Below are 15,377 nucleotides of genomic sequence, written 5' to 3'. Positions count from 1 at the left end.
TAGTAATCTTTTCTTTGGCAAAGCTTACAAAATTAACAAAAATTACATGTTTATTTTCCTTCTGTTTCTTACCACAAAACTTTTTAATATATACTTACAGTCAATGGGGTGATGACCAATCTCGGTGATGCCCCGAGATACTCGTATCCGTACACATACAGCGAGTTTGACATCCTGACCACACAGTTGTCCATCTCCAGATCCCAGTAATATCTCAGTTGTTTCTGCCACTCAAAGTTAGTTACAGTGTCTACCTTAGAAGCCACCATACCAGTGATCATGTCTCGAGCATGGACGTCAAGTGTGATCAGAGCACAGAGGTTTGCTCGAGCGAGTTTGGGGATTTCCCCACGTACAATGGCAGCCAATTCATTCAAATCCTAAAATACACAGAAGGTAAAAGACTTTAGTGAAAAAAAGCCTTCTCCCTGCTATCCATGTATTTAAGACCTACTACATGCATATGATGTTAATAAATGAGAATCTAGGTTTATTGAAAAAATTTGACAAGATAACTATTGAGGTCAAGGTTCAATGACCTCAGCTCACCTTGAAATTTTTCTGTTCAAATTCTCTCATGCCCTCTAGTCTGTCCATGTCTCCCTCCAGAATTTCTGTCACATTTCGGCACCAGATGATCTGTGACACAGTCAGGACGATCTGAGAGGCGTGAGTCACCACCCACTCAGCTCGCGGTCTCTGTTCAAAATCTACCAAAGCCGCCTTTACAAGCTTACGGAGGTTAACAAACATGGCCTCTTCTACTTTTCCTAACCAGTCTTCCACATTTCCTCTGGCTTTCAAACCCTGGATAAAATAGAATGCATTAATTGTGCAAAAAAATCATTAAATTGTGAAATAAAGCTCTCATACTTCGTGACAAAAGGTGATAACTTTATGTGAATTACCAATCTAGACACCACTTACTATATAAAGTTGCTGAAAATTTATGTGAATTCCCACAGGTTCCTCATGTGATCTTGGACAAAATTTCCTCAATAATTATCTTCTTTAATTAAACTCTGAAAGTTCAGTCTAATTCAACTTACCCTTCCTAAGCTGACGACTTCATTTTCTGGAGAAACCATGGCCAGGATATCATTACTGTACTGTACTTCCTCTGTTGATCAAAAATATTTTAAAAGTTTTGAAAATCACAAAAGCATGACATAAATAATGATCAAGTATTCTTGCTGCAATATAACACAAAGTAACACTGACAATTCCTTATCAATGCACTGCCAGATAGATGTTTTGCAGATTTAAACTGTAATAGATAAGACTTTCTGCTCAAATAATAAACATAACAGGTACTCAGTGTTAGTAAATCTGTAAATTCAAATCATGCTATTTAGTTTTGACTCATAAATTTCTGTCTTCACAGACTATCTCACCATCTGGGTCTTGAGATGGTAAAACTCCAAACTCGAGTTTAGCGATGGCGTCAAAGCACTTCCTGAGATGTGGTTGTACAGCCAGGGGGTTCCTGGTTTGAGCCAGGATTTCAAGGAGCTCGTCATTAGACAAGAAGTAAAATCTGGAATAGATTTCAAATCATTTTCAACTTAACCTTCAACTCAATTGAAATTCAGAACAACATTCAATTGATTTATAATTTATATATATCTTAACCATTCCATGCTTTAAAGTTTGATATGATTTAGCAGATGCAATTGAAGGAAGTTAAAATGATGACAGCTAGACAAACAGACAGACCTGGCAAACAGAACTCTCTTGGACTCCAGATAGGCTTCTAGACATTTCTGGATCTGGTCCAACAAGGCATTGTTGTTCTGGAAAGTCTCCAGCAAACCTTTAAATTAACAAATTTGGAAAAAAATAAATCAGACAAAGATTTAAAACATGATACATGTTTATTACATGTTTATGTATATCTGTCATAATATTTATCAAACTGTGTTACATGACAAACTTTTATGGCTAGGTGGTGCCTGAGATCACCAGTGGTACCCTACAGACTTATCAGACTCATAAAAGCCTGTGGAATCTTCTTTGGCCAGTGGTATAACTTACCAGGTTGAGTGGCAGCTCTTATGGCCAGTGGTACCCTGTTGACCTTCCTCATGATATCTTTGTAGGATTTGTCCACCTGCATGAACATTCTGGCCTCCGCTGGCAGCTGACGCTGAATGTCAGGGGCAGAGAAAATACTCTCCAAGTACAACCAGTTACGCTGGCAGTTCAACCACTCATCCTGAAAGAGACAGAAAATTTTGTACTGAGTTACAGTGTAATTGTTTACATTTCTAAGAAAATATGACCTTAGATGTCAGATAATTTCCATCGAGAAGCAAACAGTTTTGAATAAATTCATTCTCAGATATATAAAGATCTTGTTTTTTTTTTTTTTTTTTTAATTTCTTGTGCCATATGATATTACAAGCTAATTTGATTGGTCAATCATATGACCAATACATAAAATATGTAATCTCTTGTCGTTTTACAAAAACATAAAATTATTACTTAATTTGACTGGTTAATTACGTAATCTCAAAAAATGAAATATTTACCAGGGTTTTTCCAAACAGATCCAGGTTTCTGGTCCATTCGTCAACCTTGCTCTTGATTGGGCCGACATGTCTAGAGCTAGCGATGGTTGCTACATTGATGTTGCTGTCATCCAGAAGTTGCTGAATATCGTCCGTGCCACCAAGGATAAAAACATCCTTGGAATCTTTGTGTGGCAGAACCATGAACTCTGTGGCTTTCCAGGAATCCTCCACCTAAAAGAGACAGAAAATGTGGTCCATTAAACCAATGTTCTGATTACCGGTACATAATAGGAAAATGCATAATTTTTGTACAAGCACATGACTAACTTAAGTTGCTAAATATTGGGTATAAAATTATTTAAACTTTGAAAACAAATTTGAACCTTGAATTAGCATGCTAACACAGCAGTATAACAAGTAGTTTTTGTGGTTGTTCAGTTTTTGTGGAAATCTCAGAAAATTTATATTTCTTGCGAATAATGAAATTCATCTGATAATATGCTTCTCCTATAAATTTCATTTAAAAAAAAAAATGAAGCAAGGTTTTAAGACTTTTATTCTTCTTGCAAGAGTTATCTTTCTTCCTCTTGTCATCAAATTTTCTGAATTATGGTTATTTTTGTTTTAACTTCAAACAGAAAATTATGTTACTCCCCTTTCATACTTAAATAAAATTGCCTCCTACTACTACGTACTTTTTTGAGGATGGCCTCCAGACTGGCCTCTGAGCTGGCCTGGCCTGAGATTTCCTGTAAGGCCTCTCCACTGCGGAAGGCATTGATTTCCACAAGTTTCCCCAGGGTGAGGGGGTCCTCTGGGGTGAAGTGGTAATCCAGGATCTGTTCTATCACCTCCCAGTGACGGGGCTTCAGGGTAGGGTTCCTTAAATCTGTGATTACTGGCAACTGAAAATGGAGATATGTCAGACATCACAAGTACGAAAATTAATAAACTAATCTATTCACCTCTTATAACCATCCCATTTCCATTTTACACATCAAAAATTGAAAATTCAAGAAAAAAAAAACTATTGATTACATGAAATGACCTACCCTGTCTCTCATTGTTTCCACTCTTTCCTTCAGCATGGGGACAACCCCATTAGGGGGCAGTCCTTTTTCCAGCTGCATCACAGACTTGGCAAACTTCATGGTTGTGTTGTTCATCTGCTCTGGGTCAAGGGTCTCAAATGGAACCTAAAAAAGTATTTGCAGTTTATTTAAATTATAAGTACACCTCAACTTTTCAAGGCATATACATGTTCACCATCCCCTTACCCCCCCCCCCCCCCAACACACACACACAATATCATAAACCAACTTTAAATCTCTTAAAAATTTAAGATATATCTTTATAATGATTTATTTTCCTCAGAAAATTTGAAGTGAAGAATTTATTCCCCATTTTCAAATATTCTGAAATTTTAATTGCATCATAAAATCATTAGTCTAATAAAAATTAAATTCACTTCAAATTTTCCAATTATCTAATGTCTTATGCACATTCTAACCTTTTCTAACTACTATGTAAACAAAAAAATATTGCTTCTCCCACCCAGCCCCACAAAGAATGCTTCCTGTAGTAAATTTTTCCAGCCCTAATTTCCGTATTCTACTTACATTCATCCATTCATTAATATGGCCATCCCACTCATCAATGGCCGTCCACAACAGCTCCTTCAGCTTCAGTTCAGCATGGACTTCCTCCAGAGCATCGTACTTTGTGACCTCAACCTTGAAGTTCTTCTGGTACGACTTGTACGTGAAGGCTTGTTTCTGTAGACCCTCTATCTGGTTCAGCATTCTCTTCAGAATGCCCTGTACCTTATCTTTCTCTGCGGTGGAATCCAGAATCAATGGGTTCTGAAGACATTTAATGTTATGTGTTACAAGATATACATATAACAAAATAAAAAACATTGAAGCACACTGCACCTTGTGTAGTACAAAAAAAATTCTGTTCAACTTTTTTAAAGCAGACCTGAGAGACTTTTAGAAATATTTGAGTAATTCCTATGTTAACTTTGAAAAATTTGACAGTCTTAGCAACTATGTTCAATAAGATCTAAATTCTAACTTTTTATTTCTGAATCTTGAAAAGCTTAAAAAGGGAAAAAAACAAAAATCATTTGTTTGAGAAAGAATTCCTGCATGCAGCATTCACATGATTATCTCCCTTACCAAACCTCTGGATTATCTCCCTTTACCTGAGCCTCCTGTTTGATTTCTTTGACCTCTTTGCCGAGCTCGGCTATGTCCTTGTCAAGGTGAGTACAGAACTTGTCAATGTTGGCATCTCTCTCTGTTAGTGACTTATCTATGGCATTTCTAACACCTGTGATGCTGGGGTTCAATGTCTGTCAGAAAATTCAAAAACAAAACATCAAAGTTCAGTAAGTACATGTGCTTTCATCTTTGAAATAAAGTGGGTTTTTAGAAGGTTCCCTGAATTCTTTCCACCCCCTTCTTACCTTAGAATCCCCCTCCTCTCCCACCCTTTCCCAATTATGAATAAAATTTTCAGCATTTAATATCCCACAATTGGCTTTATGCCTCTCAGAAGTGATCAAGTCAGTTGACTTGTAACAATTTTGACTACCTATAGACACATGTACACATTACCTGGTATACAGCAAAATCCTCTGGTGGTGTAGGTACATTATACTGCTCAATTAATTCATACATATCCTTCACAACCATTGCCTCCTTCTCCAAAGGATCAATCTGTTAAAAAAATAGGAATTCTAAGCTTGAATATACACTGTACATTTTTATTGATGACGTACATTCAAGACATTTAAATATTTTAAGAACATGTTAAAAAAGATAAGTATCTAAAAATTTTATTACACCTAAGATTTCCCATGTTTTCATGAGCATAAGCCATCTTTGTCGTGTGGCAACTTACTCTGAGTCAACTTAACTTACCCTGACTTGAATGTCATCCAGGAACGTGAGCGAGTTGACAAACTCAATGGTGGTGGTAGGTACGACCTCAAGTTTGAACTGAGCGTCCTGTAACTCAGCAATGAGTCTGTCCACTTCCTTTCTGGCCTTCACTGGTAGTAGATCATTAATGACCTGAAATTGATCAATCATAGACCTGCCTTTGAAATTCAGTTTCTCAAAACATTGATATATTGAATACAAAGGAAATGTAAAAGTGAAACGGTGGTCTGACTTTTCAATTAATTTTTCATCTTTGAAATTTCAAACTCTTTGATATCTAGAATATTTTCACAGTTACTCTAGCCTAAGGATATTTAAGTTTGTCTGTGTATTAATACATAAAGTCAGATAAGATGCTGTACATGAAAACTTTACATTGCATCTAAAAATTAAATATATATGACTTACATCCAGACATCGTATGGGTGAGGGACACAGCAGACTCTTCATCTTAGTTCCGTCTATGAGGAGCATTCCGATTGGTCGTTTCTCCTTGATGACCTGGGCCATCCTCACCTGTCCGTTGTACTTCTCTAGAGCCTCAGTAAAAAAGGCCACATCTAAAATAGGATTCAAAAAAGTAACTTGCTTGAAAACTAAATATTTGAAGTTCACATTTCTAGAAGTCCAAAACCATGCAGGTAAATCAATTAATAAAATTGAGTAATTTCATCTGGTACATTATTTGTATTTGTGCATGTACTTTCATCACAAAGGGCAGTAACTCTTAGTTTACCATGCTCTTGTGCTCGGAGTGCCTCCAGATCCAGACTCTCGTTCTCTCTGTAGAATTCTCGGTGAGGCTCAAATGTGTCAGCATAGTTAGAGGCAGCATTGAAAGCCGCAGTAATAGAGTTCTGCAAGAAAGAACAAAAATCATTTTACTGACTGAGTATCAAAAAATTATGTGTTGTTCACCTAAAATGATAATACTGATTGAAATTAATTTATAAATTGATCAATATTATGAACAGGTGCTTTGTACATAGAAATCAAACATTTGACTGACCCTGATGTCTGCTATGATGCTCTGTAGGTGCTTGTCATCTTCAAACATGGTACTTAGACTAGGACCGTCACCGCACGTCTTCTCCTCAAATTTGTTGTTGATGATCGGGCTAAAAGAAGGACATCATTAAATGTAGTTACAAGAATTCTATCTAAAAACATCCAGAGCATCTCTGATGAACTTGACATATACATGTATCATATCTGAATTTATTTCATCAAATTAATGTGTTGAAATCTTAGTTGAAATAAGATGTTGGCATTTTGTGCATATAAACCAGGATGTATAATGCATTTGGTGTTAGTAATATATTTCTGTGCTCATTAGTGTTAATTCATGATTTTGTTAAAAACAGCATATCCAACACCAATCTGATTAAATTCAAATCTATGATCAACTCCCGAATGAGATATAAATACATATATAAAATTTGGGAGTGGATCAAAGAGCTGATTTTAATTTGATTATACATCCATCACTTGCTCTAAAATTTGAATATGACCAAGAATATGTATGACTAGGTTAACATATAGAACTGTACAAAATGTTACAGCACCCTCATTTTTCTCATTCACTGTGTCAGTTCCTTTAAAAACATAAACATGTTTCAGCATTAACTTACTGTGTGAAAGCATCAAAGTAATTGTCTGGTACCAGGTTCTGAACCGACAACACAGCATCCTGGAACTTCTTGATGACCTCAGCCAGTCCCTCCTGGAAGTCGTCCGAGTCCGGCGCAAATAAGAGCTGATTGGGCTCCAGGACAAACTCTGTGATGAACAAGGGAGGCAACTGGTGCCCTTCCTCATCCTCCTGTAAGGGCAGATAACACTCAAATTAAAATCTGAATTAAGTAAATTTTGATCTGCTGTTTGAAATTTCAGATAACCTTAGATCTGTTTTAGCTAGTTTCATAAACATTTTTTAGAAGTTCTGTATATTTGATTTGAGTTTTATGAAAATTATTGTAATTAATGAGCATAAAAAATTATTTTTTTTTTTAATTTAATTATTTGTTTTAAAGTAAACTAGTTTTAGAAAAAAGTCAAACTATAACAAAAGTCATGAACATTGACTTTAAAAAAAATTAAAACAAAACATTCCAGTAAATAACATTAAATTCAAAAGAAATTGACTATGTTGCCTTTTGAAATGCCATAACAAAGAGAGAGAGAGAGAGAGAGAAATACAACTACTAAATAATTTTTATGTGTACCCCAGAGTCCAGATCAGGTGTGTCACAGTAGAAATATAGGTACTAAAGAGAAATAATTTATTTATAGTATATAGTTTGTAGCTATCGACTTCAAAAAGATGACAGACATCTTTGAAGGTCATAATATCCCTACAGGTACAACTATATGTATCTGCCTTTGATATTTCAACATTTTTGGAGAATATAACATTTAGAATCTTAAATGAAACAGTAGCTTTAACATTTTTTGAAAAAAAAAATGTACTGCATTTGTTTATGTATCTATTTATTTATTAATTTTTTTTTTTTTTTTATCTGGAAATAAAAATATGAAAAAAAAATTCCCTATTGAAAATGTTAGGCATATCTTATAAATAGGGAAACAGCTAAATGATGGTAGTTTCTGATAATTTTCATTGATTAGCTATTCAAACTACACTCCATGAACATGAGCACACCATGTTATTAATATGTGAAGTCATTTCATTAGTGACAGTTAAAAGTGAAGACATTTTAATATTAAATACAGCTTGCAAGTTGAACCTGTAAACTAAAACAAAAATAAATTGATATCCCTTCACCTTATCTAAGAACTACAAGTAACTCTTCTTTTTATAAAAGCAGGGGAGATATGTGTGCTTAAAAGCATAAGCAGAGGGCAGCTATATATAGATCTACCAGGAAAAGGGTGATAACTACGTCAAAACAACAAAATAAGGGAGATAATTCTTCTACCTGTTCCTCATGTTTTCCCTTTTCGGCTTTCTCTTTTTCTTGTCGCGCTTTTTCGGCTTTTTTCTCTTCTCTCTGTAAGGTCACAGGCCAGCCACATTAAATGAGGGTTAAACAGAAAAATAGATTTGCCTTGTGTGATCAGTGTAGCTCGGCTTTAATTCGGATTCTGAAAGAATTTTTTTCCTACCTCGTAGAACTAGAGATATGGTATAGAAATTACTTTACCCTCTGGAAATGATGAGTACATGTATAATTACAAAGCCTTAGAGGGGTGTAATAAAAACCTTGCAACAAGGTTTAGATAATGCTTTTTAATAAAATAATTAGAGAATTTATAAGGAAGATAATGAATGCTTGGTTTCCATATCATTGTAAAGCTGGGAGAGTTACTCAGAAATAGTATTTGGTTGTTTAGTCTGATTTATGATAACACAATCACTGAAGCTTGGTCATACATGTATATATATATTCACAATGCTGCTAGAATTTCAAAGCACACTGAAGAGAAATTTATACTCTAACCCCCCCCTCCCCTCCCCAATTTTTCTCGTGAAGATTTAGATTAGGTCCATATTGAAGATTTAACCTCCCCTATCCTTACAAGGCTTGACTCTTATTTTCTTGCATTTATTTATTTAATAATCAAGTTTACAAGGATACTTTTTATTTTCATTTACTGAAGGACACTGAGTGAAATTCAATTTAATGAAAGCCTTATAAATAGAAAGTTCGGCTAAAATAATGTATTTTAAGCAAATTAAGTTTAACTCTGCAAGGCAGTTGAATGCACATAGATATAAATTTCCTTATTACACACATGCAAATGAGTATTTAAATGGAGTAATTCACACTGCAGATAAAAAAGACCACAAAAGTTTTACATGCTAGTACAAAGGAATGCCACACAATATTATACACATGTATCACACACTGCAGGGAGAATCTGATTAAATGTCAAGTCATTAATTACACACAATACAATACATAAAATACATCACTATCAATAAGAATGTTATTATTATCTCTTTTATATAGGGACTGGTGCCAGTATTATAACTGTGCTTGATTTACTTGAGTATAAATGTAACACCCCCTCCTCCCAAGTACCAGGGGTACTAAGATTTTTTAGGTCTTTAAAATATTCTGAAAAGCTTTTTCAAAAAACAATTTAAACTCTATGAAAGAGATTTTTTTTAAATATACATGTACTAGGGTATATAAGAATTCATATCTTTAAATTTAAATTTATCCAAAAAGAAAAATAGAATCTCACATCCAAGCCAGATAAAAACCATCTGGATTTACTCCATGGATTACTTACCGTCTCTGGATCTTCCTTGAGTTCGTCGGCAGCCTGCTTGGCCTCTTCTGCGAATGCCTGGATTTGTTCAAGAGTGGGCGTGCTCTGGAGTTGTTCAGATAGGTAGTTCAGGAGAGTGGACACGGAGTTCACAGCCAGAACATGCATTGTGTTCACAATCAGGTAATCAGCCAATCGGATGAAGCTGTGAATAAATTTATCATAAGTACTTTTCAGAAATATTTCCAGGTATTGGTAATTTTTTTTTTCATTTTTCAAAATTTTATTTAATATGTTAAATATGCTTTGTACAAATCAAATACAACAGTCTGTATTATCTTCAAACATTGTAATTGTTCTTTAAAAAAAAAATATAAATTCAACTTATTCTGAATAACAAGCTTACCACGTGAGGCGCTTGCAGTGTGCCCTCTTGTTGGCCTGCTCTGTGTATGTCATCCTGTCTGGGGCCTCACCATATATATCCATATCATAGTTACTAGGCATCATGTAGCTGGAGGAGGTACCAGGGGCCATGTCACCTGTAAAGGTCAAAGGGCAAAGAGTTACAAATATACTCTAGAACTATAATCCTGGGGCCATGTCACTTGTGAAGGTTAAATGGCAAAGAGTTACAGATCAGCAGAAGCCATCTTGCTTGTAATGGTCAAAGGGTGAAGAGCAAAAAAACACACAAGGAGTCATGTAATTTGTAAAGTTCAGAGGGTAAAGAGTTATAGATAACCAAGCTGAGATCCTCTGATATAGAATTCACTCTGTATGCTATCACTAACTATAGTCTTAGAATGATTCTTACCAAGTCCTGGGCTGTTGGCGCCATCATCTGCCATGTAATAATCGTCAGGAGTGAAGCCCGCCTCCAGGAGGGCGGTTCTACAGGCGGAACGGACCACCTCCTTAACCAAGTCCCGGAACTCCGACAATCTGCCTGCAACCTGGAGAATAAATTATTCAATGTGTTAATGAATATGCATCATGTGCAAGTTAACTTAAATCTTGAAAAGTAAGTGTAAAAGGAAATTTCCTAGCTTTTTCCAGTTTAGTCAAACAATATGAAGAACTATTAACCCATTGTCACTATCAGTTCTTTGGTATATGACTTAATTGACCATAAAAAGTTTTATTTAATAACATCTAGCTTCATATAACTAGTAAGTTTTCATTTGTTGTGGATCGAGTTACTATAGAGCAACTATCATTTGTGACAACTTTTATTTGCAATTTGTCATTTGAAATCTGCAGTATGCGACAATAAATACACAATTAAATAAATAGTTCAGGATGAGAAATATTTGCGAGTAAGATTTAGTAATATGTGGATATTTCTTGCATGCAAATAAGATTTGGTTTACAGTTTTCTGAAGAGTCATGTACATTTCCGATACCTCTGTAAGCTGTGTAAATTGGGCCTCCCGGAACTGTGACAGGGCGTACGTGTTCCCCTTCTCCACCTTACACAGACCCATATCACTGATACGATGACACATCTCACGTACGTTAAGCAGGGCAGGTCTCAAAGACTGAAAAAACATGTTTAAATTGTAAAATACAGAGTGATATGGCTTAGCTCTACTGAAAGCCTGAAAACATTAAATGTAGATCTGAATTTTACACATCTGATTGAAATCCAAAGTAATCATTACTTATTCAAAATTAAAATATTTAGTGAATGTCCATTCAAACATAATCTCAAATAGGCAAGCAGGTCTCATAAACTCAAAAACTAACTAAAGAGTAAATAAAATATAATTAATAGCTCAACTGTAAGCTTGATTTAACATCTTTCAGTTGTGAATAGTTCCTGACAACAAAACTGATAACCTCTTTAATAATTACAATGTAAATACAAACACTGACCGGGTTAACAATAAACAGATTTTCATTGAGTGCTTTGGTACACTCTGTTATCTTCTTTGTTCTGACATTCTTCCTCCAGACATTAAATGCCTTCCATTTTCTAAACAGTGCAAAAGTCTTGATCTGGAAAAGACGTAAAAGATGGAATATCCCGGTATTTTGTTTGAGAACAGAATAAGTAACTGCTTAATCTAAAATATAAATGCTATACTTCCATGCTCTCAGATATATCAAAATATGAAAGTCAAAATAAGTTGAAGAATTCTTAATTAGTACGAATAATACATGTATTTAATGATTACAAAATATCAAGTATAAATCTACAATACTTTCAAGCATGTAGACAAAAGACACTTGAATCATATGCTGCACTGGTCCAAATACAGTTGAACTTTAATTGTAATTTTGGACATTGATATCTGGAATACCATGGATAGGTTGAAGTGATTTTGAAGTCCAAAACACTTATTCTTTAAGTATTTTACCCTCAATAACTCAAATCCTGAGATATCTCGAAGTTTTTCCTCAGTCCCATTCAGTTCGAGATAACCAGCATTTACTGTACTTTAAAATTGTGTCCTGTATTTACAAAAAACGTAGTTCCTTAATTTATTTACAGACATCGCTGACCTTGATAATTTTTTTGAAGTAGTTGTACTCCTGTTCCCAGCGATCCAGGGTCACAAACTCTGTCTCGTCATCATTACGCATTCTCGTCACGCCCTCCTGGCTGATCGTACAGTAGTCTGTGTGGTTGATGTTTTGGTGGTTCACCACCCTGAAAAAAAAAAGACAGTGTTTAAAGGAAACTCCTTTGTGCATTTATCAAATGTTCCTATGATCTGATGGACAACATTAAAAAAATTGAATCTCATTGGTCTCCAATTAGGACATTTTTTCTGGTGTTGCTTTATTATCTGATGAATTAAGTTTAAGAATTTTTAACATTATCATTCATGATAAATTCATAGCTTAAATACTTAAATTGTCTACATATATATACATAAGAATTGAAGCACGCAATTGTCAAATCATAAGATGTTCCGTTGTGAACAACATCGCCATCCAAGTCCGAGACAACTTTCTGCATGAAAAATGGCCTCAACAATACATGTACATGTACTTACATTGTGTGTAAGGTGGGGGGGTTGAGGGATGCTGCTGATGTCCCACTATATTGGATCAGCACAGATAACAGATACTGAGTTGTAACAAGTCTGGTACTTACCTGAGATTGTAATAGTGATATTTGACTGAGGATTTCGGTACATTTGGACTCAGATATAAGAATCCGATTCTCTTGTCTTCCTTTATCAGTCTGATGATTTCATCAGCATCATTCAGCCCTTCATGGGTCTCAGCAACTGAAATATGAAAAAAAAATAGGGTTAATAAATATGTCAAAATTATGATCAAACCTGAGAAATATTGAGAGAATCTTTTAGGTTTTTGACAATCTTTAAAAATTTAGCACTCAGAAATAAAAACGAGTCCACGGTTTCAAAGAAACCACACTTGTCATACATGTAATAATAAGTTCTTGTTTTTCACATATTTGTACTCCATGTAAAATGTTGCATTCAGAATTTTTGCCGCATAGCTAATGTGCAAATGTTGCACAAAAATCATGGATGCAGCAAATGTGCATAAATCATCAATACATATGTCTCATGCATTGCTATACATGTATTGCAAAATGCAAATTAAAACAATTTGGTAATGCTTAAAACAAATAAACAAGCACACTTGCTTTTTTTTTCTTTAACCAAAATTTGGAACAGAAAACTCAAGTAAAACATATTTAAATCTCTGTAAAAATTCTGAACTTTAAAGATGTGAAATATTTTCTTTAATAATCAATATGTATCTTCAAAAATTGCTTTCTTGCTTGATCTATTCCAAACTTATCAATACATGATTGTAATAAAAGTCTTAATATAGGTTCCAAGACTGAAATAAGTTTAAGCAATTTTGTCTTGAAATTTTCAGGAACATTTTTCACATCTTTTCAATCCAAACATAAATTTATTCATTTAAGCATGTGCTACCTTTTTCCAAGATAATGGAAAGTCAAAAAATTTTCATTCGTATTTCATACTCACGGAATAATGGTAATTTGAATTTTTCATATAGAGCTAAAGAGTCTGAAAGTCATTTATGTCTTAATTGTAAGTTTCTGTTCATGAAATAAAATAATCTATATAAGATATGAACATTTCTCTTATCTGTATCTCTGGAAGCAACATTTAGTTCAACATAATTTTTGTGCAATTTCATCCTTAAAGTTACCTTTTATAATAACATAACTATGCACATTACTTTGTGAATTCCTAAATACAGTTTTGAGCAACAATTTAACCCTAAAAGTTACATTTTATAATAACATAGCTATGCACATTACTTTGTGAATTCCTAAATACAGTTTTGAGCTACATTGTTTGTATGATATATTTTTGGTGCTTCTTTTTTTTCTGAAACCAAGCACTTACTTTTGGCTTTTGTTGATGCTGGCATTTTGGGACCAGATGTGTGTGCTTTACCCCGAGGTGAGATAGGCTTGGGCTCTGATGGGGGTGTAGGCACTCGTAAAACCATGGAATCCTGGTTTCAAAATTTTAAAAAATTATTGAACAATGCTTATTAATCAAACAACTGAGTAGCAGGCAAACACAATTACTGGGGGTTAATTTTCAATAGTCATGGGGATAACCATAATGTAAGAATAAAAAAAAATGCATTTCTAACAACTTGACGAAACAAAATTTATCAAAAATTCTGACCTGTTTTTGTTGGAGGTCACCAGGTAATTCTGGGAGGGGGGACTCGGATTTGTCCATTGGTTCTACAGAACCAGCCCTTTTCATCTTCTTGGCTGTAGGTTCATCCTTCTTGAACATTCCCTGGGACTCCAACCTTATTCTATTCTGATTCTGAATGTAAGTTGGATGATTTCTCTCTTGGTATTTTTGTAAACTTGGCTGAAATTGAAATAAAAGTGTTGCTTTTTATTCCAGTCTTAATCTTACAATGTACATATATTCAGTACTTCTGAGGTAGCATATCATGTGTTCATGGATAATGCTAAAGCTTTGATTACACCACAATATCACAATATTAGAGGGATGCATTTAATAAGTTTAGATTAAATTTTATTTCGTCATGTTGAAAACATTTACATGTGATTTAACACAAAATACAGCTTTCGGTAAATGATCCTGTTGCAATCAAAGAATAAGTATATACCACAGGTTCCAATTTTGGTCCAATGGGAGCAAAACTTTTCCTCATTTGGGTTTGTGTGACTCTATTGAATCGAAGAGCCTTTGTATTCACTGCCGCTTGCTGTGGAGCAAAGGAGATGAGTCGGGATTTAAGAGATTCTGGGTCTATACCCCTCAATCCCATGGGCTGACTAGCTGCCATTTGATCATTATCTGTTGCTCCATTCATCCCTGATCCATTCATGTTTGCAGCATCATTCATACTCCTGTGTACACCATTTGTTTGTCTGTAGGCCATTTTGTAACCTATAAAACAATGTCAAATCACTCAATTGTATTTAAATCACATAAAAACAAATTCTGGTTATATATGAAAGTATAAATTTTCATTGACATCTACCATTGTCAACTTTTCTATACAATTATAAATAAAAATAGATCTAGAATGCAGTATAGATCTTGATCGTTCCATTAACCTTAAAAACAAACAGTGAAAAATCCAGAAGAAATGAATAGCAAAAATGACAAACAAAAACGCAGTTACCAATTACTCATACTAGTGTTACAAAATTTAACAC

At 34.5% G+C, this 15,377-nt stretch overlaps 1 protein-coding gene across 1 annotated transcript in view; it reads right to left on the bottom strand.

Annotated features, from left to right (window-relative positions):
* The window catches only part of LOC133176742 (dynein axonemal heavy chain 6-like), a 45,634-nt gene extending 30,533 nt beyond the window's left edge, over window positions 1–15,101 (bottom strand). The window contains exons 1-28 of the mRNA XM_061311814.1: window positions 14,822–15,101; window positions 14,359–14,556; window positions 14,068–14,179; window positions 12,807–12,942; window positions 12,209–12,356; window positions 11,579–11,701; window positions 11,107–11,241; window positions 10,518–10,656; window positions 10,107–10,242; window positions 9,722–9,905; window positions 8,401–8,472; window positions 7,093–7,283; window positions 6,471–6,579; window positions 6,198–6,318; window positions 5,870–6,021; window positions 5,441–5,593; window positions 5,135–5,236; window positions 4,720–4,869; window positions 4,133–4,375; window positions 3,566–3,709; window positions 3,209–3,418; window positions 2,532–2,744; window positions 2,035–2,215; window positions 1,717–1,813; window positions 1,395–1,537; window positions 1,050–1,120; window positions 550–807; window positions 99–380 (exon numbers count right to left, since the gene is read on the bottom strand). Coding sequence (XP_061167798.1) covers window positions 99–380; window positions 550–807; window positions 1,050–1,120; window positions 1,395–1,537; window positions 1,717–1,813; window positions 2,035–2,215; window positions 2,532–2,744; window positions 3,209–3,418; window positions 3,566–3,709; window positions 4,133–4,375; window positions 4,720–4,869; window positions 5,135–5,236; window positions 5,441–5,593; window positions 5,870–6,021; window positions 6,198–6,318; window positions 6,471–6,579; window positions 7,093–7,283; window positions 8,401–8,472; window positions 9,722–9,905; window positions 10,107–10,242; window positions 10,518–10,656; window positions 11,107–11,241; window positions 11,579–11,701; window positions 12,209–12,356; window positions 12,807–12,942; window positions 14,068–14,179; window positions 14,359–14,556; window positions 14,822–15,097 — 4,479 coding nt within the window. The 5' untranslated portion in view covers window positions 15,098–15,101. The remainder of the gene's footprint in view (window positions 1–98; window positions 381–549; window positions 808–1,049; window positions 1,121–1,394; window positions 1,538–1,716; window positions 1,814–2,034; window positions 2,216–2,531; window positions 2,745–3,208; window positions 3,419–3,565; window positions 3,710–4,132; window positions 4,376–4,719; window positions 4,870–5,134; window positions 5,237–5,440; window positions 5,594–5,869; window positions 6,022–6,197; window positions 6,319–6,470; window positions 6,580–7,092; window positions 7,284–8,400; window positions 8,473–9,721; window positions 9,906–10,106; window positions 10,243–10,517; window positions 10,657–11,106; window positions 11,242–11,578; window positions 11,702–12,208; window positions 12,357–12,806; window positions 12,943–14,067; window positions 14,180–14,358; window positions 14,557–14,821) is intronic.
* Window positions 15,102–15,377: the final 276 nt, after the last annotated feature.

The sequence above is a fragment of the Saccostrea echinata genome, unplaced genomic scaffold (genome assembly GCF_033153115.1).
Source record: "Saccostrea echinata isolate AGI-Se365-2 ecotype Australia unplaced genomic scaffold, CSIRO_AGI_Sech_v1 ptg000081l, whole genome shotgun sequence".
Lineage (NCBI taxonomy): Eukaryota > Metazoa > Mollusca > Bivalvia > Ostreida > Ostreidae > Saccostrea > Saccostrea echinata.
This window is presented reverse-complemented; position numbering and strand designations above follow the sequence as displayed.